General features: G+C 36.5%; 1 protein-coding gene across 2 annotated transcripts; it reads right to left on the bottom strand.

Annotated features, from left to right (window-relative positions):
* Positions 1-4,241: 4,241 nt before the first annotated feature.
* On the bottom strand, positions 4,242-25,700 carry LOC104102208 (uncharacterized). 2 transcript variants are annotated; one of them, XM_009609862.4, is made up of 7 exons: positions 25,401-25,700; positions 25,203-25,255; positions 22,273-22,511; positions 15,438-15,511; positions 15,118-15,276; positions 6,030-6,107; positions 4,242-4,536 (listed from the first exon to the last, which is right to left on the bottom strand). In XM_009609862.4, exons 3-7 carry the CDS (start codon positions 22,506-22,508, stop codon positions 4,454-4,456), a joined length of 630 nt encoding a protein of 209 aa, XP_009608157.1. In that variant the 5' UTR covers positions 22,509-22,511; positions 25,203-25,255; positions 25,401-25,700; the 3' UTR covers positions 4,242-4,453. The 2 variants fall into 2 exon arrangements, 1 of the variants encoding a protein (XP_009608157.1); XR_011413622.1 differs by lacking the exons at positions 4,242-4,536; positions 6,030-6,107 and adding an exon at positions 7,189-8,057 and having other exon boundaries at positions 8,185-15,276.
* Positions 25,701-27,022: the final 1,322 nt, after the last annotated feature.

Genomic DNA, 27,022 nt, shown 5'->3' with positions numbered 1-27,022 from the left:
TGAAAATGATGATGAAGAAATAGATTTTGATGAAACGCAACCGGATGACGATACACCTACTAGTACTGCTCCTGAAGTTAACCCAACTAATAATAATCCAAATGATCCCTCGTCTGACCCTCCTATTACTGCCCTTACTTTTTCTAGACAACCTTCTAAACGGGAAGAAACATCTCTTGTTTGGCCATTTTATACTCAACTAAGAGAAAAAAATAGGGCTAAGTGTAAAACTTATGGCAGAGAGTTAGTTTTTAAATATGTTGGAAGTCCGGGGGGGAGGGGGGGAGTTTGACTAGACACATATTGCTACACCCTCAAGATAAAGTTAGATATTTTCGTATGAAAGTTTTGGCCGAGGGGACAAGTGCACCTAGTCAGGCTGACCTTAGTACCGGGTCAAATCAATTTCAACCGGGAATTAACACTGTTACCGGTGGTATTTTATATTATGAACCAAAAAAAGATCGGGAAGAATTGGTAAAAATAGTTACTGTTATGTGTTTACCCTATAGTTTTTCTTCTAACCCTCACTTTGTGCATTATATTAGAAAAGTTTATAATCCTACTTATAAAAGTTTTTCTCGCACAACCGTAAAGAGTGATATTTGCGCTATTTATTTACTCATATAAATTATCGTGTTGCTATTACAACTTATATTGGTAGAAGTGGTAATGACTGTGATTACCTTACTGTTACCAGTCATTGGATTGATGAGGATTGGATAATGCAAAAATGCATTATTGCTTATAGAATAATTAATTCACGTCACACAGGGCAGTTTATTTCTTGCACGATTACATATATTTGTAGATATTTTTGCATTAGTGATAAAATAATATCAGTTTCAATGGATAATGCTACTAGTAACACAAATGATGTAGCCTTGCTTATCACTACACTAAGTCCTATATTTAGTAACATTTTTCATGTTAGATGTATTTGTCATATTTACCATTTAATTGTGGGTGATGGTATGCGAATTTTAAATGTTGAAATTGAAAAGCTTAAAATGGCTCTTAATTGGCTTTTTTATTCAAACCGTAGAAGTAGACTTAGAGAATATTTTAAAAGATACGATGAATTTGGCCTAAGAGAAAGAAAGGTTCCTAAACCTTATCCAACTAGATGGAATTACATGTATGAAAGTTTAGTTGTTACATATGAATATAGAAACACCATAAACTCAACGTTTAATGCTCATGTAAGTGATGATGATGAGCACCTTACAAATGCGGATTGGGCTAATGTTAAAATGCTTGTAGATTTTTTAGAAAAATTTCATATTGCTACAAATGAATTTTCTGGGCAATATTATCCTACTATTTCTAACTGTTTAGTTTATATTGCAGAACTTGCAAATTTGTTTGATCATTTTTCAGAGGGTGGAAAAATTTATCAACTTGCTATTGATTCCATGAGAAAAAAATGTAAAAAATATTTTTTCACTATTCCCCCTATTTTATGATGTTGTTGCATTGTTAAATCCTACTATGAAATTAGGAGGTCCTCAATTTTGGTATGAAACTGTTTATAATAGTTTAGCACTTGAAGATGAGGAGTTGTCTACACTTGCAGACGCAATAGCCTCAATTAAAATAAATGTTCAAACTATTTATAATGCTTATCAAGTTGCATTAGATCATGCTAGACCAAATGTTCCAACTCCTTCTTCTTCTAGTTCTCAATCATCTAAAAGAACTGCGGGAGTAAGAGCACTTAGTGCTTGGGCAGGGTTCAGGGGTTCTCAAGGTTCTAGTACTAGTGATTTTTCACAACTAAATGAGCTTGAAGTTTATTTGTCACAGGGAATTGAGGAAGTGAATCCCGACGGCTCCTTTAATATTTTGGAATGGTGGAAGGACAAAGAAAAATACTTTCCGATTCTTTCAAGGATGGCCCGAGACATTTTAACTATTCAAGCTTCAACAGTGGCATCAGAGAGCGCTTTCAGTCAAGCAAGACTTCATCTCGGTGATTATAGAGCGTCTATGAGGGAGAGCTTGGAAAAATCAATACTTTTCAGAGATTGGATCCGTTCGGAAAGAAGAAATTTTGGACTTGCTGAATCACAACCAGAGGTAGACGAAGCTTATGAAGAAATGCTAGCTGAACTTGCGGAGGATGATGCTTCGCCTGGAAGCGGTGATGACCAAGCTTCATTTCCGCCACCACCAACGGAAATTCCTCCGGACCTTGAAGGATTTATGAAATTTATAAGAGATACCATGTAAATTAATATGTAACTTGTATTTTGGCACATCTTGATTAGTTTCTTTTTCTTCTCAATGGTGGTATTAGCACCTTGTTGTGCTCATTCCATAGGGAGGAGGAAGACTAAGAAAGATATTGCCATGATTTTTTAATGCTATAATAAAAATATAACGCATTGCTTTGAATATCTCTTTACAATATTTTTGTCTTTTTATATACCTTAAGCTATACATATAGTATATACTATACTCTCTCTCTCTCTCTCTCTCTCTCTCTCTCTCTATATATATATATATATATATATATATATATATATACATCTTACTATATACATAGTATATAAGCCATATTCGATAGTATACATCTTAATATAGTAAGATATATATATATATATACACATCTTACTATATACATAATATATAGTATATAAGCCATATTCGATAGTATACATCTTACGATATACTATATATACATCTTAATATAGTAAGATGTATATATAGTATATATAGTATATATATATATATATATATATATATATATATATATATATATATATATATAGAGAGAGAGAGAGAGAGAGAGAGAGAGAGAGAGAGAGAGATCTTAAGCCATATTCGATAGTATATATAGTATATATCTCTTAAGATGTATATATAGTATATAAATCGAATATTAATGTATAACTCTTAAGATGTATATATAGTAAATCGAATATAGCTTATACATCTTAAGATGTATATATAGTATAGTATAGTATATATATTATAACACATTGCTTTAAATATCTCTTTACAATATTTTTGTCTTTAAATTTGAATTAAAAAATTTAGGTGACAATTCTATAATATAATTTACTAAGAATTGCCTTAGATATTTTTATTACCATTTTTTTTCTCTAACTTGTATAAAAATAATTTTAAAAATAGAAAGTTTTTGTTGGGCTCGCTTAGGATCGTTTGGGCCCGGGACCGGCCCACTTAACACGGGACCACTAGTTCGTGGTTCCGGTCCCGGATCGGTTCCAATGAGAAGCCCGCGAAGCCCGGGACCGCTTAGAATCGGTCCACTTAGGACCGGACCACTTAGGATCGGGCCCGCAAAGCCCACTTAAGATCGGGCCCGACCCACATGCCACCCCTACTCTCCACACATGACCAGCTTTGCTTGCTCCCCAATTCATCTTACAAACTATAAAAACACACATAGAAACAAAAACGAGAGGAGTGAGGCATATCTGGGGGGGACGAGATAGAGGGCACCTGGGAGGGAGACGTTGAAAACAAAGAGAGAAAAAAAACTCCCGTCTTCTTCCTTTGCAAGAAGAAAGCGTCGAAAAGGCTAGCCAAAATCCCATCCCAAGCTCCATCAAAATCAGTTTCTTTTACCCCTTTTAACATCCAAAACCAACTCACAAGACAACCATAAAACAGAACAAAAGTAGACACTTTTAACCTCTATTTTTACCGATGAAACGAAGCTTCGGCTGAGGTCGATTGAGTTCTAGCAAAAGTTCGAGGTCCACAATGTGTGTCTTTCCGTTGAGGTCTCCTCCGCGATTCCATATTGTTTTGGAGCAAATCATCAGTCAAAAAATCAAAAGTTGAAAGTTTAATATTAAGGTTCTTCATTTTTCTCTGTTTATCAATTAGCACCTGGGCTCTATTTTGTTCTTGCTTGAAAATGTTTTCTCCGTACATGTTTCCTCTCACTTAAATTTGCTTATATTTTGTTTGCATTAATTTTGTATCGGCTTTTCTTATCTTTCTTTTATAAAAAATGGGGGCACAATTTAGTTTATTGTGTTAATACATTAGAGTAAAGGTGGCAAACGGGCGGGTCGGGTCGGTTATGGGGCGAGTCGAAAACGGGTAATGAAAAAAATGATAAATTATCCGACCCGACCCATATTTAATACGGATAATAAATGAGTTAACCGACAGATAAAATGAGTAATCGTATTATCCATCCATGGCTTCACATTAGCCTCAAGCTCTAATATAAATTTGCTGCCACTTGCAACAGAAGAACATTAATGAAATAATTTTTCAATAATTTGTAATGAGTTCCTAGCTACATGGTTCACATATTTATAGCAATTTCTTTCTGATAAGGTAATATTTATAGAAAGTTAAACAATATCAAAATATGTGACTTTAATTTTTCTAACTGAGTACTATGATTAAATATAAAAAATATACAAAGTTCACTAAAACTCTTCATCTTCAATTCACTAAAATTCTCTCATCCATTCTCTTCATCTTCACGTTCCCTCATCCATTTTATCATCTGCAAGTTCACATTGTAGTTCCTTTTTTTTTTAATCACTGCAACCAAGAGAAAAAAGTAAGTATCAAGACAACAAAATAGATTCAATGCACCAGCAATATATACTGAAATGCACCAGCAAAATACGTCAAAATGTACTAGCAGGAATCAAGAATGATGCGCTTTAAATCAGATAACAAAATACATTGAATGCACCTACAACATACAATGAAATGCACCAGCAGGAATAAAAAATAGTGCACCTTAAAATAGATAATAGGAGATGCTTCGTGATATTTACACCCATTCTTTAGATATTGAAGTTTGATGCAGAATTCCAAAAAACAATGTAGGTATGATACATTTCACAATATCAGTCATCTTGACTGTAACTAAAGAAGAATGAATATCCCTCTCTTAAATGCAACAACTACCTCATATAGAATCATCAAGATGATCATTCAAGAGATCTTTGTTAGAGACAGTGTGATTAACAAGTTAGAAAGAAAGCTACTTAGTTGAATTTCTATCCTTTTTAGTAGTGATGTAGAGTACTTTAGATAATAGAAGTCTCTTGATTACCAAAAAAATTGATATGAAAATTATGTAGTATCTCCATAGTGGCACTAGAGAGACTGAATACTGCAGGTTTCATCCAAGTCCGGGTGCACGAATCATGATAGCGATAATTGCATGAGAGAAGAATTCAGATGAGTTATCCTACCTCTAAACTCTCTAAGAATATGCTCTGATTCCTCTCTCGAGAAAATATTCAAGGATATGGATCTAACATTAATCCTAGTATGGTAATCATCAACCTCAATACTCTCATGTGACACAAAGGGTGACAGAGGAGGCTGTGACACATGAAGTGGCTGGAAAAGTTAAGTAGTGCCAACCTCAATTGTCTTTCTTATAAACCAAATATATAAAGTATATAGAAAGAAGTGGCTGCAATATGTTGAATTTTTATTTAAATAAGATTCAATATTCATGCTAAACCAAAAACTGGGACCAAATTTCTTCTCAACTATACAGAATCCAACCAAATGCACTTCTATGAAAAATCGATTCAAAACTAAAAAAGCTCATATTAATGATATAAAGGCTGCCCATTTTTTCTATTTTCTCCCATACACTAGAAGAAACCATGATTTATTTTACTCATAAGTCACTTGTTTTGCTTCTTATTTGCATAGGACTATTAGCAGTATTTCTAGAAAATGCTTTCTCTATAACAAGTGTACAACTTGTTTTAAGATGAAGCACAAGACAACATGGGCTAATGTCAAGGAGTCAGCGTATGCTCGTGGGATTAGTCACAAAGGAATTGAACACTAGAAATATTAAACTAGCACCAGTAAGCACAACATTTGATCGAAATACCACATCCAATTACCAAGTAAAATAGTATGGCCAACAATCAAAAGTGGCTATCATCAGATACAGTACTTTTCTTGGCAGCAGATCATCATAAATATTAGAATAGTTGATTCAATAAAAACCCAAAAGTACAAGAAATTAAAAAGAGAACAACAGAGGGTCCTCTTACCTCTAAGTTTCGCAAGATAAGGTTCAAAATCAATAGCAATCTCATCTTCTTCATCAGAGTCGGATCCATCATCAAGATCTTATACAATTCAAAAAGAAAAAAATATAAAATATTACAGTTTATTAGTTATTCAGAAAATAAAATAAACCAATCTAGAGAAGATTAATTTATCTTCTCTTCCACAAATCCAATCCCTAATACATAGCTTTTCCTCGGCATTTGCGGGGAGAATAGAACTTCGAAACTTTCCAATGACACGACCACCTATGCTAAATGCAGATTTAGAGGCTATTGTGGTGATTGGAACACTCAAGATATCTCGTGCCATTAATGAGAGTTCTGGATACCTTTGCATGTTATCCTTCCAAAATCCAAGTACATCCAGATTCAGATTTATTTTACGGTCAAGATTAGCTTCCTCAAATACAAGTCCGGTTGTATTTTACTGGTACTTGACTCCAACTGACTTTCAAACCCATCAAACTCATCAAATGCATCCCTCATTTTATTGATACCACTACTACAAGCATGATCCCCCAATAACGAGGTTGTAGTCGAAGGTATCAAGTATTCTTTGAACAATAATTGTAAGTTCTCTTCAATAGCCTTCACTTTTTCATTAGCAATCTCCTTAGGATGAAGCTTTGAAAAGCAAAACTTAACAAACTTCAATTTATATCGAGGGTCAAGGACAATAGCTATAGATAAAATGACACTATATGACTCTTAATATTTCTTAAACTTTCCCAACATCAAAGTGTCCATCTCACTCATCACTGAATCTCCACTGTTTTTTGTTCTTCCAACAACATTTCAATTCTCCATACATTAGGAAGATACAAATTAGCCGTTGGGTATTTACATCCAGAAAACAAAGTCGTAATGTCATAAAATAGCTTTAAAAACTTAGCTATATTCTCGACCATTTTTCATTCATCTTCAGAAAGACCATGTCTAAAATCAATATCAAGCAAGTTATAGTGAATATAAATTTGCCGATAAAGAAGAGCACTTTCAAGCATTTGGTAGGTGGAGTTCCACCGAATAGGCATATCTTGGCGTAGCTTCTTAGAACATGGTAGACCAATATTACTAAGACAATCCACAAATTTTATTATTCTTATTTTTGAATTCTTGATATGCTTAACATCTTCTCTAATTTTCGCAATAGCTGCATCAGCCTTCTCTAAGCCCGTCTTAACAATTAAGTTCAAAATGTGATTCCCACAACGAACATGGAAAAATTTTTCGTCACAAATTAGTGAACGCATCAAAGAAAAATGATTCTTTAAACTATTCACTACAACATTATTGTAAGCAGCATTATCTAAAGTAAGGGTAAAGATTTTCTTTTCGATTCCCCATTCTTTAAGAAAGTTAATCAATAAGGGACCTAAAATCGCACCCGAATGTGGAGGAGGAACATGGCGAAAAATCAACACCCTCTTCTGAAGAACCCAGTTTAAATCCACATAATGAGTTGTTACACACATGTAGCCATTAGATGCTAATGAAGTCCACATATATGATGTTAAACACACTCTACTAGGAATAATGCAAGCTCATTTTTTAAAAGTTCTTTTTCGCTTGCATACATATTCAAGATATCTGACTTGGTTGTGTTTCTTGATATGTGCTTCGCTACTGGATTTAAATACGAATGAAGGTCCCTGATGCCTTTATGTTCTACAAACTAAAAGCATAATTATGCCTGACTATGGCTAATGATATTTTCTCTCGATAAACTTTCTGATCTATCGGTTCATTATGACCCTCTTTTGCATTATTCAACGGATGTTTTATCAACAAATGGCGCTTCAAATTTGATGCTCCAAATTTAGGATCGTGTATGTAGTGGTTTTTACAAAGCGTACATTGGACTTTAAACTTTCTATAACTAGAAATACTAGGCTCTGCTACCTTCACAAAAGAATCCCAAACAGTGAAAATTTATCTTTTTGATCGTTTTAGCGTATTTGAAGAGCTCTGTTCACAAGAATCAGCAATACCTTCCATCGACATCTCTATCTAAAGATGAAGTAAACAGTATGAATTAGGCTTGATATAAATCAATTTATTAAATAAGTAATAGAAAATGCAGTGCCCTGGAGTTAAGAATTACATCTAATCTTAGTCTACTTAGTGTTTTTCTCACCTTTGAGATTGTTGTAACACTTCCACTCTTGTTTGAAACTTTAAATACTCCTGGTAGGTGTTCCGTTTTCACAAAATCATAACAAGCAAATCATTTTGCTCAAAGGTAGTCTCATCAACATTAACTTTTACACTCTTGGTTTGCCCACTGGGATTTCAAAAAACTTTCGAGTTCCGACTAACCAAAATCTTGTGAAAGGAAATTGAAGCTTACTCCTCCTGGATAGGTCAATGTCAGAAGAAGAAAGCGAAGAAGTCAGAGAGAGGAGAGAATTATCGGAAGATGGAACTCACCGGAGAAGTTGCCGACGATACTTTGGGAAGAAGGGGAGAAATTTGAGGAATTGGGAATTTAGGGGTTTTCTATTGAAGTGGTGAAAATAGCGATAGTAGCGAGTGAATTCTAATAGGTCTGAAAAGCTTTAAAATTTATTATCCATATTTTACCCATTGGTTACCCATTTGGTTATTCATTTTTCTAGTGTATAATATGGATAATTATCCATATTCGACCCGGTTTTAAAAAGTCAGTTATCCAACCCATTTTTAGTGAGTTGGATTGGGTGGATAATTATTATTTTTAATCATTTTGCCATGTCTACATTAGACGGGTGTCTTTAATAAATATTAAGCAGTAGTAATTTGAGGCCAATTCTTGTCAAAATCAGTCATTTGGATAACGAACTTCTAACCTATGTTGTTAATTTAAAATCATTTAAGAAGTCCACATCAGAATTAGGATGTAAATAGGTTAACGTTTTAAAGGAATTTTGTTTTAATATTTCTTTTTAGCATTTTATTCCTTAATTGATGTTTTGTTGCTTTGGTTCTATTTTTTAATTTCTTATTTTATGAGTTAATATTATTTTAGTTTATATAACCAAAGTTGAATATTATCCCTTAAGCATAGAAACGGTAATAAGAAGAAGAAGAAGAAGAAGAATTGGGCTAGCTGGTCTTTCGAGATAGTTGGAAATGAGTTCTTTCATGTGTTGGATCGTGGGGGTGACATCAAAAGAATTGGATCTGGGCCAAATGAATAAGTTGGCCCATATATTAATAATGCTACAAGCTAGCCTACATTTCCATAAATGATTAACTTCATTTCCTCCATAATATTATCCATATCTCATTACCTTACAATAATCTCAAAATTAGTTTAGAAAAAATAATTCTTAATAATCACTAATATGCTTTAGGCGCATAGTAATAAATTAATTATCGTGATTATGTACACATTCGCGTGACATAATTATGATTTTTCAAGTTAAAGGCAAAGTACGCGTTCACACAACTTTGATAAACAATCTTAAAATTAATAATAAGTGTTATTAGTTGTGTACACGTACGCGTGACATAAATTTGGCACACCAAACCAAACGAGTACACGTACGCGTGACCCGTTTCAATATAATTCCATAATCACGAATAATCGAGTAATTAAAAGCGATAAAAGGCAAAATACACATAGGTTCTAAAATACGTAATTAAATAATTAATTAAGCCAAGTATGATTAATAGCTACCGTGCTAAAACCATGAAACTCGAGAGTGCCTCACATCTTCTCCCGGGTTAACAAAATTTCTTATCCGGTTTTCTGTGTTCGCGGACCATAAACAAAGTCAATTTCCTCGATTTGAGATTTTAAAATAAACCGGTGACTTGGGACACCATAATAAATACTCCAAATGGCAACTCTAAATTAAATAAATAATCACATTTCGATTAATGTCACTTTAATTGGAAAAATTCCATATCCCTCGGAAAAAAAAAGGTGTGACATGCACCACATGATGTTGATTATGGCATCAATAGATTCCAGATATTATCCGACCCTGCTATTCCTGGCTAAATCAAGGTGTTATTGTCTGAAAATGGGTTAAAGTTATTTAAGAAGACATGTTTTGGGCATTTTCTTTCATTGCCTAAAGTATGTATCCAAAATCAGGCAATTCACCTTCTCATGAAATATGAATTGAACGCATCAGGTTCTCATTTTTTTACAACAGAGATAAAGGGTGAGAGGCTGAACTTTGAGTTGAGGGAGTTTGCCCTTATCACTGGCCTTAGATGTTTTACAGAAGTAACGGATTTTGGTTACATAACTAAGTATGACAGTAAAACAATGAGGAGCTATTTTTCGAACAAAGAAAAAGCTGAAAAGTCATACTTGAAACAAATTATAACCAGTCGTAGTTGGGTTAATGATGAGGATGCAGTCAAGTTGTGTATTCTCTATATGATAGAATTATTCCTCTGTCCTTCAGAGAAAGATAATGATTTGATAGACCATTTTAGGTTCTACTTGGTGGACTCAGGGCAGTATGCGAATTTCGCATAGGGTATCGAAGTTTATACACAATTGCAGTCTGTTAGGCATAAGCTCAACCCTTCTGTGCATTTTTATCTCATTCGAGGTTTTTCATTCGCTATGCAAATCTAGTTGTATGAGTGTTGCTCTACAATCAGTACTGACATAGCTACAAGGGTTAGTAATTCGATCCCCCGCATACTTGACTAGACAACTAGTAAGGACAAGATACAGATATCTGCATTGGAATAGAGAATGTGTGATGACCCGATAGGTCATCTCATGTTTTAAAATCCAATTCTGTGTTCCGAAGCCTTATATATCTCATTTTAGCCTTTCTAGATTTGCGTGCACAGTCCGAGCGTATTTTCGAAAAGCTTTTACGTTAAAAACTGATAAAAATAAGAATTTTGTCTTAAAAAAATTTATTTAAGTTGACTTCGGTCAATGTTTTGGGAAAACGGATCTAGATTCATATTTTGACGGTCCCGGTAGGTCCGTATCGTAATTTGGGACCTGGACGTATGCCCGGAATCAAATTCCAAGGTCCCTATCTCGAGATATGGAATTTTGATGAAAAATTAAAAGTTTGAAAGTTTAATGATTTAAGGATTGACTGATGTTTGGTATTGTTGAAACCGGGTCCGTATTTTGGTCCCGGAGCCCGGTACAGGTTCATTATTATATTTATGACTTGTGTGTGAAATTTGATGAAAAACGGAGTTGGTTTTACGTGATTCGGATGCTCGGTTGTGAAAATAGAAGTTTCAAAGTATTATTAAAAATTTCATTTGATTTGGTGTTCGATTCGTAGTTCTAGGTGTTATTTTGGCGATTTGATCGTGCGAGCAAGTTTGTAATACTTGTGTGCATAGTTGGTTTGGAGCCCCGAGGGCTCGGGTGAGTTTCGTATAGGCTACAAAGTGAAAATTGGACTTAGAGCATTGCTGGTGTTTTCGTTTCTGGTGTAGGCCTCTGATCTCACAAATGCGATATCATGCATCGCATTTGCGACATCTGCAGGTTCCACATTTGCGAGCTATTTATCGCATTTGCTAAGAATAGCCGGGCCTCGTGACTTTCACATTTGCGAACAATCCTTCGCAATTGCGAAGTGGGATTGGGGAAGGCAGGGATCGCAAATGCGATCGTTTGGTCACAATTGCGGAAGTGGTCAGGCTCGCATTTGCGAGATTTTCTTCGTATTTGCGACGATAGCAGGAATGTGGAAACCTTCGCATTTGCGATAGGTTCTTCGCATTTTACGACACCTGCAACTGATCAAAATGCCTTTGGACGGGATTTTTGGTTCATTTCTCAAATTTTCAAAACCTAAAACCTTAGAGGCGATTTTTCCAAGACTTCTTCTTCCCCAAATCGTTGGTAAGTGATTCTAACATATTTTCTTTCAATCTTTCACTACTTTTCCTAACATTTCAACCAAAAATCTAAGGTTTTCATGGTGAAATTGGGGGTTTTTGGGTAGAAACTAGGGATTTGGTAAATTAGAGATTTAGACATTAAATTGATGCCGGATTCTAAAATAAATTACATAACCGGGCTCGGGGGTGAATGGGTAATCGAGTTTTGGTCCGAATTTCAGGTTTGGACCAAGCGGGCCGGGAGTTGACTTTTGTTGACTTTTTCAATAATGACCTAAATTGAATCTTTTGCAATCGTGGGTGATTCCTAAGACTTAATTTGAATCGTTTGGTTGGTAATTTGCTAGATTCTATTGGCCCGGAGGCTTGTTTGAGAGGCAAGGATGTGATTGAGTAGTGAGTGGTCTTTGAAGCAAGGTAAGTGTTGTGTCTAACTTTGACTTGAGGGAATTAGGAACCCTCGGACTATTTGCTATGTGAAATTCATGTGAGCGGCGTATATGTGAGGTGACGAGTACTTATGCGCCGCCAATTTATCTGTTTTTCCTGTTTTCCCGCTTTTCTCAGATTATCTCTTTCCCTGTCTTAATTGCTACATGCTCCAAGTGTGTTTACATGCCTAATTGCTACTTGTTAGACATTGTTTCCTCTTGTTTATGATATTGTTCTTTCCATAGTTTCATTATCTCCTATTATTTTCTTACGCTAGTTTATCGATACCTTTTTGTTGAATACTCTGAATTGGTCTCGCTGTGTAGTATTACTTATGTGAACTTTCATGACATACAACTTTCCTATTTGTTTCAGTTTGGTGTTTGAGTATTGTGGAGGGTTTCCGTGATTTGAATTATGAATTTACTGTGCATACCGACCACTTGATGTTGATACGGTGAGATCGGTTTGCACGCCGCAACAGATGTAATGAGGGTGGATTGTTTGGTGTCATAAGGGTGAACTATAATTGTGTTATTGTAATACGGTGGGATCAGGTTGCACACCGCAACAGATGTAATAAAGGTGGTTTGTTTGGTGGCATAAGGGTGAACTATGATTGTGTTATTGTGATATGGTGGGATCGGGTTGCACGCAGCAACACTTTTATTTATATTCACTGTTGTTTATGCTATTATGAGGTAATAAGGGAGGAGAATGGGGTGTACGGTGGGATCGGGTTGCGTGCCGCAATAACCTATATGTTTCCATTTCGTGAGTTGTGTTGGTTTTCTCTTTGGTACTTGTATATGAATTATTAAAGATTGGTGATTCTAGACTTGAGGCGATGGTTATCATTTTCAGTTGGCAATTTAATTCTGTTTAATATTCCCATTTTTCTGTCATTATTAAATAATGCGTTCAGGTTGTAGTGTAGGTGACCCGCCTTAGCCTCGTCACTACTTCGTCGAGGTTAGGCTCGACACTTACCAGTACATGCGGTCGGTTGTACTGATACTACACTCTGCACACTGTGCAGATTTTGGAGACGGTCCCAGCGGCGGCTACCAGAGAGCTCAGATTGGATAGCCTGCAGAGACTTGAGGTACAACTGCTCAGCGCCCACAGCTCCTGAAGTCCCCTCTTTATTTTTATTTAGCTGTGTATTTTCATTCAGACAGCTTTGTATTTATTTCAGACCCTTGTATGTATTACTCTAGAAGCTCGTGCACTTGTGACACTAGGTTCAGGAATTTGTAGCAGATGTTTTTTTTTATACAGTTTTAGCTTCCGCATTTATATTTGGATTATTGCAGTTACATCAGTTCTTTATTAATTAAATTTAAATTGTTAAAAAGGATAAATTATTCTAACGTTGGCTTGCCTAGCAAGTGAAATATTAGGCACCATCACGGTCCCGACGGTGGAAATTTCAGGTCGTGACAGTTGGTATCAAAGCACTAGGTTACATAGGTCTCACGAGTCACGAGCAAACTTAGTAGTGTCTGGAGGATCGGCACAGAGACGTCTGTACTTATCTTCCGGAGGTTATGGAGTTAGGAACAATTTTACTTCTATTCTTCTTTATCGTGTGATTTTTGTTCTATCATTGCTGATTGGGCCCTTCTATTCTGTTCTCTCGCAGATGGCGAGAACGCGTACCGCATCTTCAGTTGAGCAACAGCTAGACCCCCCAGTGGCAACTCCTACGAGGGGCAGAGGCCGAGGTCGTGACAGAGGCCGAGGCAGGCGCAGAGCTTAGCCCAGAGCTCGAGCAGCAGCACCAGTGATGGAGCCTCAGGTAGAGTTTGATAAGGAGGTTCCAGCCCAGGATGTGCCTGTCGGACCAGCTCAGGTTTCGGAGGGGTTCATTGCCACCCTAGTGCTTTGGTGGGCCTTATGGAGAGTATGGCCCAGACTGGCGCATTCCCCATGGCACCAGCCATCTCTCAGGCTGGAGGAGGAGCACATGCTCTTACTACTCCCGCTCCGAAGTAGATGGCTTCCGGTATCAGACTCTAGCAGCTCATCCAGTCGGAGTAATTCAGTCGGTTGTTGCGGCACAGACCGATGATGGGTCAGCTATGTCTTCTGAGGCTTTGTGGAGATTGGACAGGTTTACCAAGCTCTTCCCAGTTCACTTCAGTGGTGCTACTTCAGAGGATCCCCAGAAGTATCTTGACAGCTATCATGAGGTGCTACGGAACATGGGTATAGTGGAGATCAATGGGGTCGACTTTGCTGCATTCCAAATAACTGGTTCCGCCAAGAAATGGTGGAAGGATTATTTGTTGACCAGACTAGCTGGGTCGCCTGCTCTTACTTGGGACCAGTTCTCTCAGCTCTTCCTAGAGAAGTTTTTGCCTATCACATTGAGAGAGGAGCATCGCTGTCAGTTCAAGCGTCTCCAACAGGGCAGTATGACTATTACTCAGTATGAGACCCGTTTTGTGGATTTGGCCCGTTATGCTCTTCTTCTACTTCCTACCGAGAGAGAGAGGGTGAGAAGATTTATTGACGGACTTGCTCAGCCTATCAGATTGTAGATGGCTAAGGAGACTGGGAGTGAAATTTCTTTTCAAGCGGCTGCCAATGTCGCCAGGCGAGTCGAGATGGTTCTTGCTCAAGGAGGTCAGGGGTCTGACAAGAGACCTCGTCATTCCGGTGGGTTCAGCAGTGCCTCATCTGGAGGCAGGGGTACTTTTGGTAGAGCCATCCTCCCAGGCCGTTTCATTCAACGCTTCAGGGAAAACTGAAACTTATATGAAAGTTGTTTTTTTTCCTACGATTATATTGTAACATGTTATACCACTGAAATCTTCATTGCATTCGTCTCCTTGTTGTATAACATTTGCTTGTTGAATGGGAGATTGCAAAGGCATAGTCTTCTTCTCCTCATTCAAATGCTCTCCTTGTATGCCAACTTTTGCATCCTGTTTTGGAGAGTGCACATGCATAGTTTCCTTCTCTGTTACAATAAATGTGTACAACTTAAACAAATTGTAGATCATTTGTAATAAACAGAAACAACACTGTAGATAAATTGTAGTTAATTTGTTGAAATGCTGTCCTGTAGCTCAGATGTAATATGTATTGTGAAATATGTAAATAAAATGTACTTAATCATACCTACAATTTTTTCCTCCAATGCCCCTTGAAATTGAGAAGATAAGTCAACACCTACATATTTGATCAAGGTTGACCTGTACATGAAAACAAATAATGGCTTATGGGAACTCATACCATGTAGGGGGAAATTAAGGTGATTAAGCACTTCAAGCTGAAGAATATGTAGTTCATTATTGCAGCACTGTTGTCTTAAAAATGTAACCATCTTGAGGAAAATAAGCAAATCATAACCCTCATCACAAATAAGAATTCAAGAAGACTTGCAGATTGACTTATCCCGTGACCAACACTACATGTAATTAACTGCTTTTTTCATCCTAAACTACATATTTCAACATCTGAGATGTAATTGCGTCAAAAGTCTACAATAGATGTCCCTAAAATATCAAAGGACAATTGACATTACATGTCATATCTTTATGGTCCTTTTAATGGTGTTACAACTCAACACCTACCCCAAACTCAAAATGGAAAAGGCGGTTGAATTAGTGCTTCTCTTTAGTCTTCACATTTACAACATGGTGACCTATTACGACAAAGCCAAAGCAAGAAATTACTATGTCAGAAAGAACGTATAAAGAAATAAATATAGAAAAATGCCGTGTGTAAAGAGAAGTGTATAAGAAGCAGCGTAGATGACGAAAAAGGCTATGTGAAAAGATAAGTATGTAAGAAGCAGATTTACTTATTTAAACAATTCAATAGTAGAGAATTTGTTCTACAGCAGCTTTCAAGAAGAAACATTTTCCATTTATCAACTAATTGTACAAATCAGATCCTAAGCAGCTAAAAGGTTTAAATATAAAAAAAAAATCTGTTACTATTATTTCTCAGGAAAGTGCAAGACTATTTTATTACTTCAAAATATTTCCACCAATCTCAGTCACATTGTGGTCAGCCAATAATTATGTCACTAACACCTGTTGTAAATATAACGAACACATGCTCCTTTAATATTCTGAATGCCCTAAAAGAACACACACATAATCAGAATTCTAAAAGTTTTCAGCCCCAGCTTCACTCGATCAGCGATAAGCCACTACTGAAGCCAATTTGATATACCATGGACTAACTGTTGGGAATAAACTCCCAACAGAAATAATATTCACGGTAATAAAAGCGGAATAATAACGTAGCACCGAGATACGATAATTAACAAGAATAAAAGAGTGACAACGACACCAAGATTTTTACGTGAAAAACCCTTTTAAATAAGGGAAAAAACCACGACCCCGAGAGGAGCAACTGATATCACTATAGCAAGGAAATTTTTACACTTTGCAGGTCCGAGTAAAATACTTCAAAGACCACTACAACACTCAAAAGAAATAACTCTCGTTTGATATTCCCACCTCACTACAATATCGCCCACTCTTTATTTTTCTCACAAACTATTTTCTTATACCCTGTCTGTGAAACACCACTCTTTCTTTCTACCTCTCAGATATATTTTTCCTCTGAGATTGGTGTGTAGAGATGAGAGCCGAAGCTCTCCTTTTATATGCGGAGCCACTCTCTCTCACGCCTACTATATTTGACATTTTCGTGTAACGCCTACAATGTTGACAATATCAAAAGAAACGGTGGCTGTCAATTTTGAAAAAGACTTATAGCCTGTTTGGCCAAGCTTCTTTTTGGGCCAAAAGTGCTTTTTTGGCCAAAAACACTTTTGGCCAAAAATTGAGGTGTTTGGCCAAGCTTTTGGAAGGAAAAAAAGTACTTTTGAGGAGAATCAGAAACAGTTTTTGAGAAGCAGAAAAAAACTTCTCTCCAAAAGCACTTTTCTGAGAAGCACTTTTGAAAAAAATACACTTAAAAGCAGTTTTCAAAAGTTTGGCCAAACACTAATTATTGCTCAAAAGTGTTTTTCAAATTAATTAGCCAAACACAAACTGCTTCTCACCAAAAATACTTTTTTAAAAAGTACTTTTGATAAAAACACTTCTCAAAATAAGCTGATTTTAGAAGCTTGGCCAAACATGCTATTAGAAGTCTTTATCAAAGGAAGAAAGTCATCTTCCTTAAATTATGGGATGGACCCATCAATTCCCCCCCCTCTAGTCTCATTTGCCTGAAGGAGGTAAAATCGGAGTTTCTAGTTTGAGTGCATGCCGACAAGTTCTTTGCATAGCTCGAACTTGTCTCTTGGTACCACCTTTGTCAGCATATCCGAAAGATTCTCATTTGTATGGATCTTCTTGACATGTATAGATCCATCCGCTATTCTTTCTCGAATCCAGTGATATCTCACGTCGATATGCTTCGTCCTTACATGATACATGGTGTTTTTGCTCAGGTCTATTGCACTTTGACTGTCACAATAGACGGCATACTCGTTTTGATGTAGTCCAAGCTCTCTAAGGAACCCTTTCAGCTAAATCATCTCCTTGCCAGCTTCAGTAGTGGCAATATACTCTGCTTCAGTTGTAGAGAGTGCAACACACTTCTGCAACTTTGACTGCCATGATATAGCTCCCCCTGAATATGTGAACATGTATCCTGTAGTAGATTTATGATTATCAAGATCACTTTCAAGATTGGATCAGATCTTCCAAAACACAAGCAATCTCTTACAGTACCTCTTAGGTACATGAGTATCCACTTGACTGTTTCCCAATTTCAAGGAATATGCTAACACCAACTACATAAGCAATATCAGGTCTGGTGCATACCATTGCATACATCAAGCTTTCGACTGCTGGAGAATAAGGAACTCTAGCCATGTTCCTTTTCTCCTCCACCGTTGTAGGACACATCTTCTTGCTCAACTTTAGATGACTAGCAAGAGGTGTGCTGACTTGCTTAGCATTCTTCATGTTGAAGCGTTCCAGTACACGTTCAATGTACTTTTCCTGAGACAGCCACAACTTTCTACTTGTTCGCTCTCGAACTATCTTCATACCCAGAATTTGTTGTGTTGGGCCCAAATCCTTCATATCAAATGACTTGGATAGATTTCCCCTCAACTTTGCGATCAGCTCCTTGTCTTTTCCTACAATTACCATGTCATCCACATACAACAACAATATAATAAAGTTATTCTTAGAAAATCTTTTGAAGCATACATATGGATCAGAATAGGTCTTTATGTATGTTTGACTTTTCATGAATGAGTCAAACTTCATGTATCACTGACTTGGTGCTTGCTTCAATCCATAAAGACTCTTATTCAATTTGCACACCATGTGTTTCTTTCCAGCTACTTCGAATCCTTTTGGCTGCTCCATATAAATCTCCTCTTCCAAATCTCCATGAAGAAATGCAGTCTTCAAATCCAACTGCTCCACTTCAAGATCTAGGCTAGCTGCTAAGCTCAAAATTGTTCGAATAGAAGTCATTTTGACAACAGGTGATAAAATTTCATCAAAATCAATACCTTTCTTATGTTCGAAGCCTTTAACCACCAATCGAGCTTTGTATCTGACTAGCTTTTCATTTCCATCTTTCTTAGGATTTAAAGACCCATTTGAATTTGAGTGGTCTTTTACCTTTTAGAAGTTCAACCAGCTTGTACGTGCAATTTTTCTGTAGAGATTCCATCTCTTCTTGCATGGCATTCATCCACTGGTTATTTTCTGAATAAGACAACACCTCCTTAAGACTTTTTGGCTCCCCTTCATCACTGATGAAGACATACTCTGTGAAAGGGTACCTGCATGAGTTGAGGTTGTTCTTCTTCCTGAGTGTGGTACTCCACTTGCTCGACATCATCATGAAGTTGCTCCCCCTTCTCAATAACCTCACCAGGTTGCTCCCCATACTCGGCAAACTCGTCGATCGTACTTTATGCACTTGTGGGATTGTCATAAGTTGAAGGAATAGTAACAAGGTTAGAAATTATACCATTCTTGGCCTTCTCTAGCATATCATCAGCAGTTCCAACTTCACTTTCTCGAAAGACTACATCTCTGCTTCTAATGACCTTCTTCTTTATAGGATCCCACAATCTGTATCCGAACTCTTCATCTCCATATCCGATGAATATGCAGGGAACAAATTTATCATCCAACTTTGTTCTCTGCTCCTTTGGTACTTGTGCAAAAGCTCTGCAACCGAACACCTTCAGATGCGAGTAGGACACCTCCTTATTGGTCTAAACTCTCTCTAGGATGTCAAACGCCAACGGAACTGATGGACTCCTATTGATCAGGTAACATGCTGGCCGAACTGCTTCACCCCAGAATGATTTAGGCAGTTTAGCCATTCTGAGCATGCTTTTCACCTTCTCCACAATGGTGTGGTTCATCCTTTCGGCTATGCCATTGTGTTGTGGGGTTCCAGGAACTGTCTTTTCATGTCTGATTTCATGGCTCGAACAGTACTCTTCAAATTCCCTTGAAGCGTACTAACCTCCATTGTCACTTCGGAGACGCTTTAGCTTTTGGCCCGTCTCCCTTTCCATCATAGCATGAAACTTCCGGAAAACTTGAAACACCTGATCTTTGGTTTTCAAAATATAAACCAGTAATTTTCATGAAGCATCATCAATAAAAGTAACAAAATATTTGTTACCGCCCATCGATTCAATTTCTATTGGACCACAAACATCAGAATATACCAAATCAAGTATATTCAATTTTCTTTCAGACATCAATGAGACTCTATGCTGCTTACCAAATAAACAGTAGTCACAAGGTTTTACCGTTGTACTTTTGGCATAAGAAATGAGTGATTTTCTGGCAAGAATCTGCAATCCCTTCTCGCTCATATGACCCATTTATGCCACAAATCTGCAGAAATCTCATCTTGTGTCGCGTTCAATTCACCTTGGCATATTTATGCATATGTCCTGTACAATATGCCAAGAGCAACTCCCTTTGCAATCACCAATGATCCCTTGGTGAGTCTCCACTTTTGATTTGCAAAATAGTTCTCGTATCCATCTCGGTCTAAAGCAATTCCCGAGATCAAGTTCATCCGCAAATCAGGTACATGTCGCACGTCCTTTAGAGCCAATGTGCATCCGACATTTATCTTGATACAAATGTCACCAATCCCCGCAATCTTTGAGTAACTTGTGTTACCCATTCTCACAGTGCCGAAATCACCTGCTACATATCTGCAAAAAAAATCTCTTACCGGTGTGGCATGGTAAGATGCTGCTGTATCAACCACCCATTCCGACTCTAGACCTAATAAGTGTATGTATTCCTCTTCCTCATTTATAAAGAGGACAACATTATAATTGTTTTGCACCATGGCGGTTGTGATGTCGTCATTCTTCTGGCCACTGGTTTCACCTTTGCCCTTCCTTGGATTTGGGCAATCTCTTTTGAAGTGACCTGGTTGACCATAATTGTAGCAATTTCTAGCTCTTGATTTGGATCGGTTCTTAGACTTCCCACGAGCTCCGGATCTACCATAGTTGCTCGAACTCCTTTGATAACCACTGCCTCTACTTTTTGTGATGAGAGCTTGTCCTTGATTTTCAGGCTTCTTTCTCATCTTCTCATTGAGTAGAAGAGCCGATGTGACGTCTTTCAACTCAATGGTAGTCTTATCGTGCAGGATGGTTGTTGCCAAATTATCGTACGAAGATGGAAACGAGTTTAATAGCAAGATGACTTTATCTTCTTCCTCGATTTTTACTCCGAGGTTGGCGAGCTATGTGATTAGTTCGTTAAACACATTTAAATGTGACAAAAAATTCGTACCTTCACCCATGTGTAGGGCGTATAATTACTTCTTCAGGTACAATTTATTTATCAGCATTTTGGATATGTATAGGCTTTCCAACCTTATCCAAATTTCACGTGCGGTGTCTTCATCAATGATGTTATTTACCACATCATTTGATAAGCGCAACCTGATTGCACTAGCAGCCCTTTCATCTAAGTCAGCTCAATCCTCAGCTTTCATGGTATCAGGCTTTTTGGCATCAACATGCAGATCCCTCATCCTTCTTTGGCATGTTGAGAAACCATTATCTACGTTGAATTTTGCTACCTCGTACTTTACTTCGGACATTTTTGTTTTTCACCGAGTATAGTACTACCGAGATTGAATAGTATTTCTGTGAACGAGCAAAACCTGTGCTCTGATACCAGTTGTTGGAAATAAACCCCCTACAGAAATAATATTCACGGTAATAAAAGTGGAATAATAACGTAGCATCGGGATACGGTAATTAACAAGAATAAAAGAGTGACAACGACACCAAGATTTTTACGTGAAAAACTTTTTCTAATAAAGGGAAAAAATCACGATCCCGAGAGGAGCAACTGATATCACTATAGCAAGGAATTCTTACACTTTGCAGGTTCGAGTAAAATACTCCAAAGACCACTACAACACTCAAAAGAAATAACCCTCGTTTGATATTCCCACCTCACTACAATATCGCTCACTCTCTATTTTTCTCACACACTATTTTCTTATACCCTGTCTGTGAAACCTCACTCTTTCTTTCTAACTCTTAGATATTTTTCCTCTGAGATTGATGTGTAGAGATGAGAGCCGAAGCTCTCCTTTTATAAGCAGAGCCTCACTCTCTCACGCTTATTATATTTGATATTTTCCTCTCACGCCTCCAATGTTGATAATATCAAAAGAAACGGTGGCCGCCAATTTTGTACAAGACTTAGAAGTCTTTATCGAAGGAAGAAAGTCATCTTCCTTAAATTATGGGATGGACCCATCACTAACCAATCATATATGGCACTAACGCTAATGCTGGTGTAACAAAACTACAATAATAGTACTTTTTTATAAGGTAAAATTTTATAAAAGGTAACCAAGATGGTACTAAAAATAAGGTACAAAAAAGAACAGATTAAACTTGGACAAAAGTAATATCTAACGACAAAATCTCGAATGATTCGGAGGGATGACTTACTCTGGGCAAGTATCAAGCAAGAGCTCTACAGAATCATCTAATGGACGTCCAAGCTTCTTCTCTTCCTCCTCCTCAAATTCCTTCGGCCATAGAATTACATGAATCCTCTGCCTCATGATCCTGTAATCTTTTGCTAAGTGCTCAATCGTATACCACTCCGTGTTATCCTTATGCTTCTTGTACATTTCTGTCTCCTCTGAATCCTTCAAATAAGACCCCCTTGCACCTGGCTCCATTACCTGCTCCAATAACACCAAATTTAATAATCCATCATAGTTGGGAAGGATACTAACACTTCATACCCTTATTTCTTCATCGAGTTCTTAATGTTGTAACATAACCAACAACAGTAAATTTAATTTCTCCCTATCCAATTTTATAAGCTAATGAAAAAGAGATTCCTTGACTATGATGGCTACAATTTTTCAATAAATATTCAAACGCATTTTAAGTTTGGTTTGCAATATTATGACATATCCAATTTCTTAATACATTACTTTATTTTCAAAGGAGAGTATTTCCCCCCCCCCCCCCCCCAAATAAAGAAGATAGAGGCAGGAGAGTATAATTACTAAATACTTATTATGGTCTTTCCCCTTTTCCAAAAGGGCCATTACAGATCAGCGAGCGACAGTGTACTTGATTTGGAGACTGAAGTTAGTGTGGCCCTGTATAACGTCCTTTAGAAAAAAGAAAAGCCATAATAAACACTTAGTTTTTAATATTCCGTCCATTTCAATTTATGTGAATTTATTTCTTTTTTAGTCAGTTTCAAAAAAAACAAACCCATTCCTAATAAGGAAATTCTTAATTTTTGGATTCCAATGATACCTTTAATGAGAACCTTTTTTTTTTTTTTGGGTAATTAAGAATTTTATTTATCACCAAGTGAATATATTACAAACCCACAGTTAAGCCATCTCAGCTTTCTGTCAATCAGTATCTCAAAACAAAAGAAACACTCTGCTAATCCTGTCTTAATAAGAGCTAAGAAGCACACCTCCTAGGGAGAGTTTCTTCTTACCCTTCTACCAAAAATAGTAGAAGCACAAAATCAAATAGAATTTATCCAACTACTCTAAAAACAAAGCTCCTAGACACTACAAACGCTCTAATGTGACAGACACAAGCTATTTCCTTGGCTATGCTGTCTGCACTTCTTTCTTCTTTGTTGAAAACTTTGTTGTTTTTCTCTTTCCAAATTGAATGGATAACTTTCAGTAGAAAATTGAATGAAAACGGAATGTAAAGGAAGCTTCATCGAAGTAGCTTTTGATCGATTCATGAGTTAGCAAATGTAATGTGAGTACAAGCATCTTTTTCCTTTTGTTTTAGATCAAATTCAGGCAATGTATCCAATATAACACACACAAAAAGAAAGAGCGGTCAAATGGCGATCCAGGATATATTCAGGTAATAACGCGAGTTTTCTTTCCATCCCCAACTTCGGCGTAACCAAAGGAAAATGTTATTCACCTTTCTTTGTACCAGGAAATTAATTATATACGGCTAGGGCTGGCAAGTGGGCCGGTCCCGGGCCTAAACGGGCCGGTTCAAACGGTCCCGGGCCGGTCCCAAATTAAACGGGCCAAGCGGGCCCGGGCCAAACAGGCTTTTTGTAGGGACCGGGACCGTTTGGTCCCGGGCTAAACGGTCCCGGCCCGCGGGCTAAGTGGGCCCAACATATTTTAAAAAAAAAATATTTAAATAGATATTAGAGACAAAAGGATGTTAAAAAAAATATCTAAGACAATGCTTTGTAAATTTTATTATAGAATTGTGACCTAAATTTTAATATTCAATATCGAATATATATCCCTCGACGCCAGAGGACGTTCTCATATTCTTTTGTATATATATACACTTTTTAGTAGTAACATGAAATGACCAAAGTATGATACTTCTTAGCTGGTATAAATATGGAATGATAGAAGATCAAGTTTTAGCTCAACTCAGATTATAGTTTCAACTAAAACTGAGTTGAGCTAAAACTTGATCTTCTATCATTCCATATTTATACTAGCTAAAAAGTACCATACTTTGGTCATTTCATGTTTCTACTAAAAAGTATATATATACTAAGTGTATAGTATATAAGCTATATAAGATGTACATATAGTGTAGTACATCTTATATATATATATATATAAGATGTACGTATAGTATATATATATATATATATATATATATATATATATATATATATATATAAAAGCTATATTCGATAAGCTATATATACATCTTATATAGCTTATATAAGTTGTATATATAGTCTAGTATATATACTAAATGTATAATATATAAGCTATATATATATATATCGAATATAGCTTATATATTATACACTTAGTAACAATAAAGTAAACAATAGTAGCAATTATAGAAGAAAATTAGAGAGAGATTGTGATAGATTGATGATTTTGTAAGAAAAAATGAAAGAATGATGGGGTATTTATAATTGAAAATAGGTAAAAAGTGTAATTATAAAAAATTTGGGATTAAAACAAAGTTTGGGGGGTTAAATGGCTATTTTATAAATAGCCAACGACTATTTTTGACAGCCCAACGGCTATATTTTTTTTAAAAAAAAAATTATTTTTTTTTAAAAATATAGCCGTTTGGCCCGCTAAAAGACCGATCCGGTCCCGGACGGGCTAAATGGTCCCGGGCCTGCGGGCCCAAATCATAGGACCGGCCCAAGCCCACTAAAATCGGGCCAAACGGTCCTCGCCCGTTTAGCCCGCGGTCCCGGGCCTGGACCGGCCCACTTGTCACCCTTACATACCGCATTAGAAAACTTATCACACAACAATGAACCAACAAAAATAGCAGCATCTACTTGTGACTTGGAAAAAAATCGCATATATACTAAAAGAGGAATGATAGTAGGTCTTAAAAAGGTAGAACAGGCAAGGAATATCCAAACTCACAGCGAGCTACATAACGCTGACGCAATCAAACCAAACCAACTCCGATAGACATTCTGAAAAAAAGAGTACAAACCCATCATTAGATCATCTATATTTCTATATCCACTTTGATTTAAAAGAGAAAAGAAAGAAAGAAAGAGAAAGAGGGAAAAAACAAAATCAATATTGTGCATAAAGTTATAATCAGTAATTCAGAACCTCCAAAGTCAATATAATGAACACTCTCCTTTTTCAAGCGAGAACACTTCTGAATGATCTAGAGAATAATCTAGGGTTTAGAATTCAGATTGGCCCGTTTTTGGTTTGTAATTTTCTGGACAAAAAATACAGATCTTAGATAATAATCTAGGGTTTAGAATTCAGATTGGCCCGTTTTTGGTTTGTAATTTTTTGGTTTGTAATTCTGGACAAATTGGTGGTTCTCTGCATGGAGATACAGAGGGGAGAAGGCGAATAGAAAGGGGTAGAAGGAAAGAGAGCTGATACAGAGAAATGAGATCGAAATAGTGTTATTATGCATATAAACTATAAAGTGACACACGTCGTTTCCTTAAGACATAGTAGTATACGTGGTTATAGAAGAAAGACAAAAAGTTCAATAACCAATGAAATGAGTCCAAGTCTATAGTACAATTAACACATGTACAACTGATTTAAGTTGTGTTCGTACACCCCTTCCCATTTATATATTGTATAGTAGTAACTAGATGGTATCACAGGCTCCATTTCAATACCAGCAAAATATATGATCATTTCTTCTATATGTACTCAATTCTATTTGGAAACTCTGTCCTTCTAAGTCATGCTTTTCCTTCATCCACTTTAATGCAAATAATTTGTCATTCTTCTGGATAGACTGAAAGGGATCACTGAAGCGAGACTCAATAACAAAGAGACTAAGAGAGATCAGTGAAGCAAGACTCAATAGCAAAGCGCATCTACATGAATGATGATACTAAAACTGAAGTCAACCCATTTCAAGAAATAGAACAATTTTCACAAAGCTAAAAGATTGACAAATGTATTTTCGGGTAATCATTCAAAAGTTGAATATGAGAAATTATCAAAGAAAATGGGGAAAAATTCAAATTTCAGAGTATCACTATTTCGATAGTGGAAAATTTAAAAGTGATAAGAATTGGATACAACCTCAACTGTAATCTGACCAAAATTTTATTTTCACAGAGCTACATATTTCACACACAGAGTGACATCACAACAAACTGGGTACAAAAGCCAGTACATTTAATATTGAAACCCTCCACTAACATAGAGAAGATCATTGATGTTTAAATTGGGTGGAGTGATGGTATTCGACCAAAATGTATTGCCTTTTGACTTGCATATGGATATAAATGTATGTATCATTTAACTTTGACTTGCATATGCATGTAGGATAGAAGGATCGATTGACATGAAACAAGTCTACATATATGCTCTTGCTTATATTGACTAAGTGAAATCACACAAGTACCATTTATCTTCATAAATAAAGATGTATAATCTTAAGGAGTTGATATTTGTTTATTTCCATTTTAATGAATGTGTATTTAATGTCTATTTTTTGGTACTCGCTGTTTGCATTTAGATTGAGTTATGCTAAAGACTATTCTTATGTTGGTAAATTTCAAACCTTAGTTCCTTTGATAGTACCAACCAATGAAGATCAAGTGAGGTGAGTTGGAGTTAAAATTTGTTCAGACAGAAACGATCATCATTTCATCAAATTGTAAAGCACTGAATTCTGATAAGCTAATCATACAGGAATTTTGAGAGTCCTCCTTTCAGAAGCACCTTGAATGATATGTAGGATGGGATCT

This window comes from Nicotiana tomentosiformis, chromosome 2 (genome assembly GCF_000390325.3).
Source record: "Nicotiana tomentosiformis chromosome 2, ASM39032v3, whole genome shotgun sequence".
NCBI classification, from domain to species: Eukaryota; Viridiplantae; Streptophyta; class Magnoliopsida; order Solanales; family Solanaceae; genus Nicotiana; species Nicotiana tomentosiformis.
This window is presented reverse-complemented; position numbering and strand designations above follow the sequence as displayed.

Excerpts from the sequence above, each read along its gene's own strand:
- LOC104102208 (XM_009609862.4), bottom strand. The coding sequence starts at position 22,508 with ATGGAGCCAGGTGCAAGGGGGTCTTATTTGAAGGATTCAGAGGAGACA. Across the intron at positions 15,512-22,272 it reads TTGCTTGATACTTGCCCAGA|GTCAACCTTGATCAAATATG; the intron begins GTAAGTCATCCC and ends TTTCATGTACAG. Across the intron at positions 4,537-6,029 it reads TTATCTTGCGAAACTTAGAG|TGATTAAAAAAAAAAGGAAC; the intron begins GTAAGAGGACCC and ends TCTTGGTTGCAG.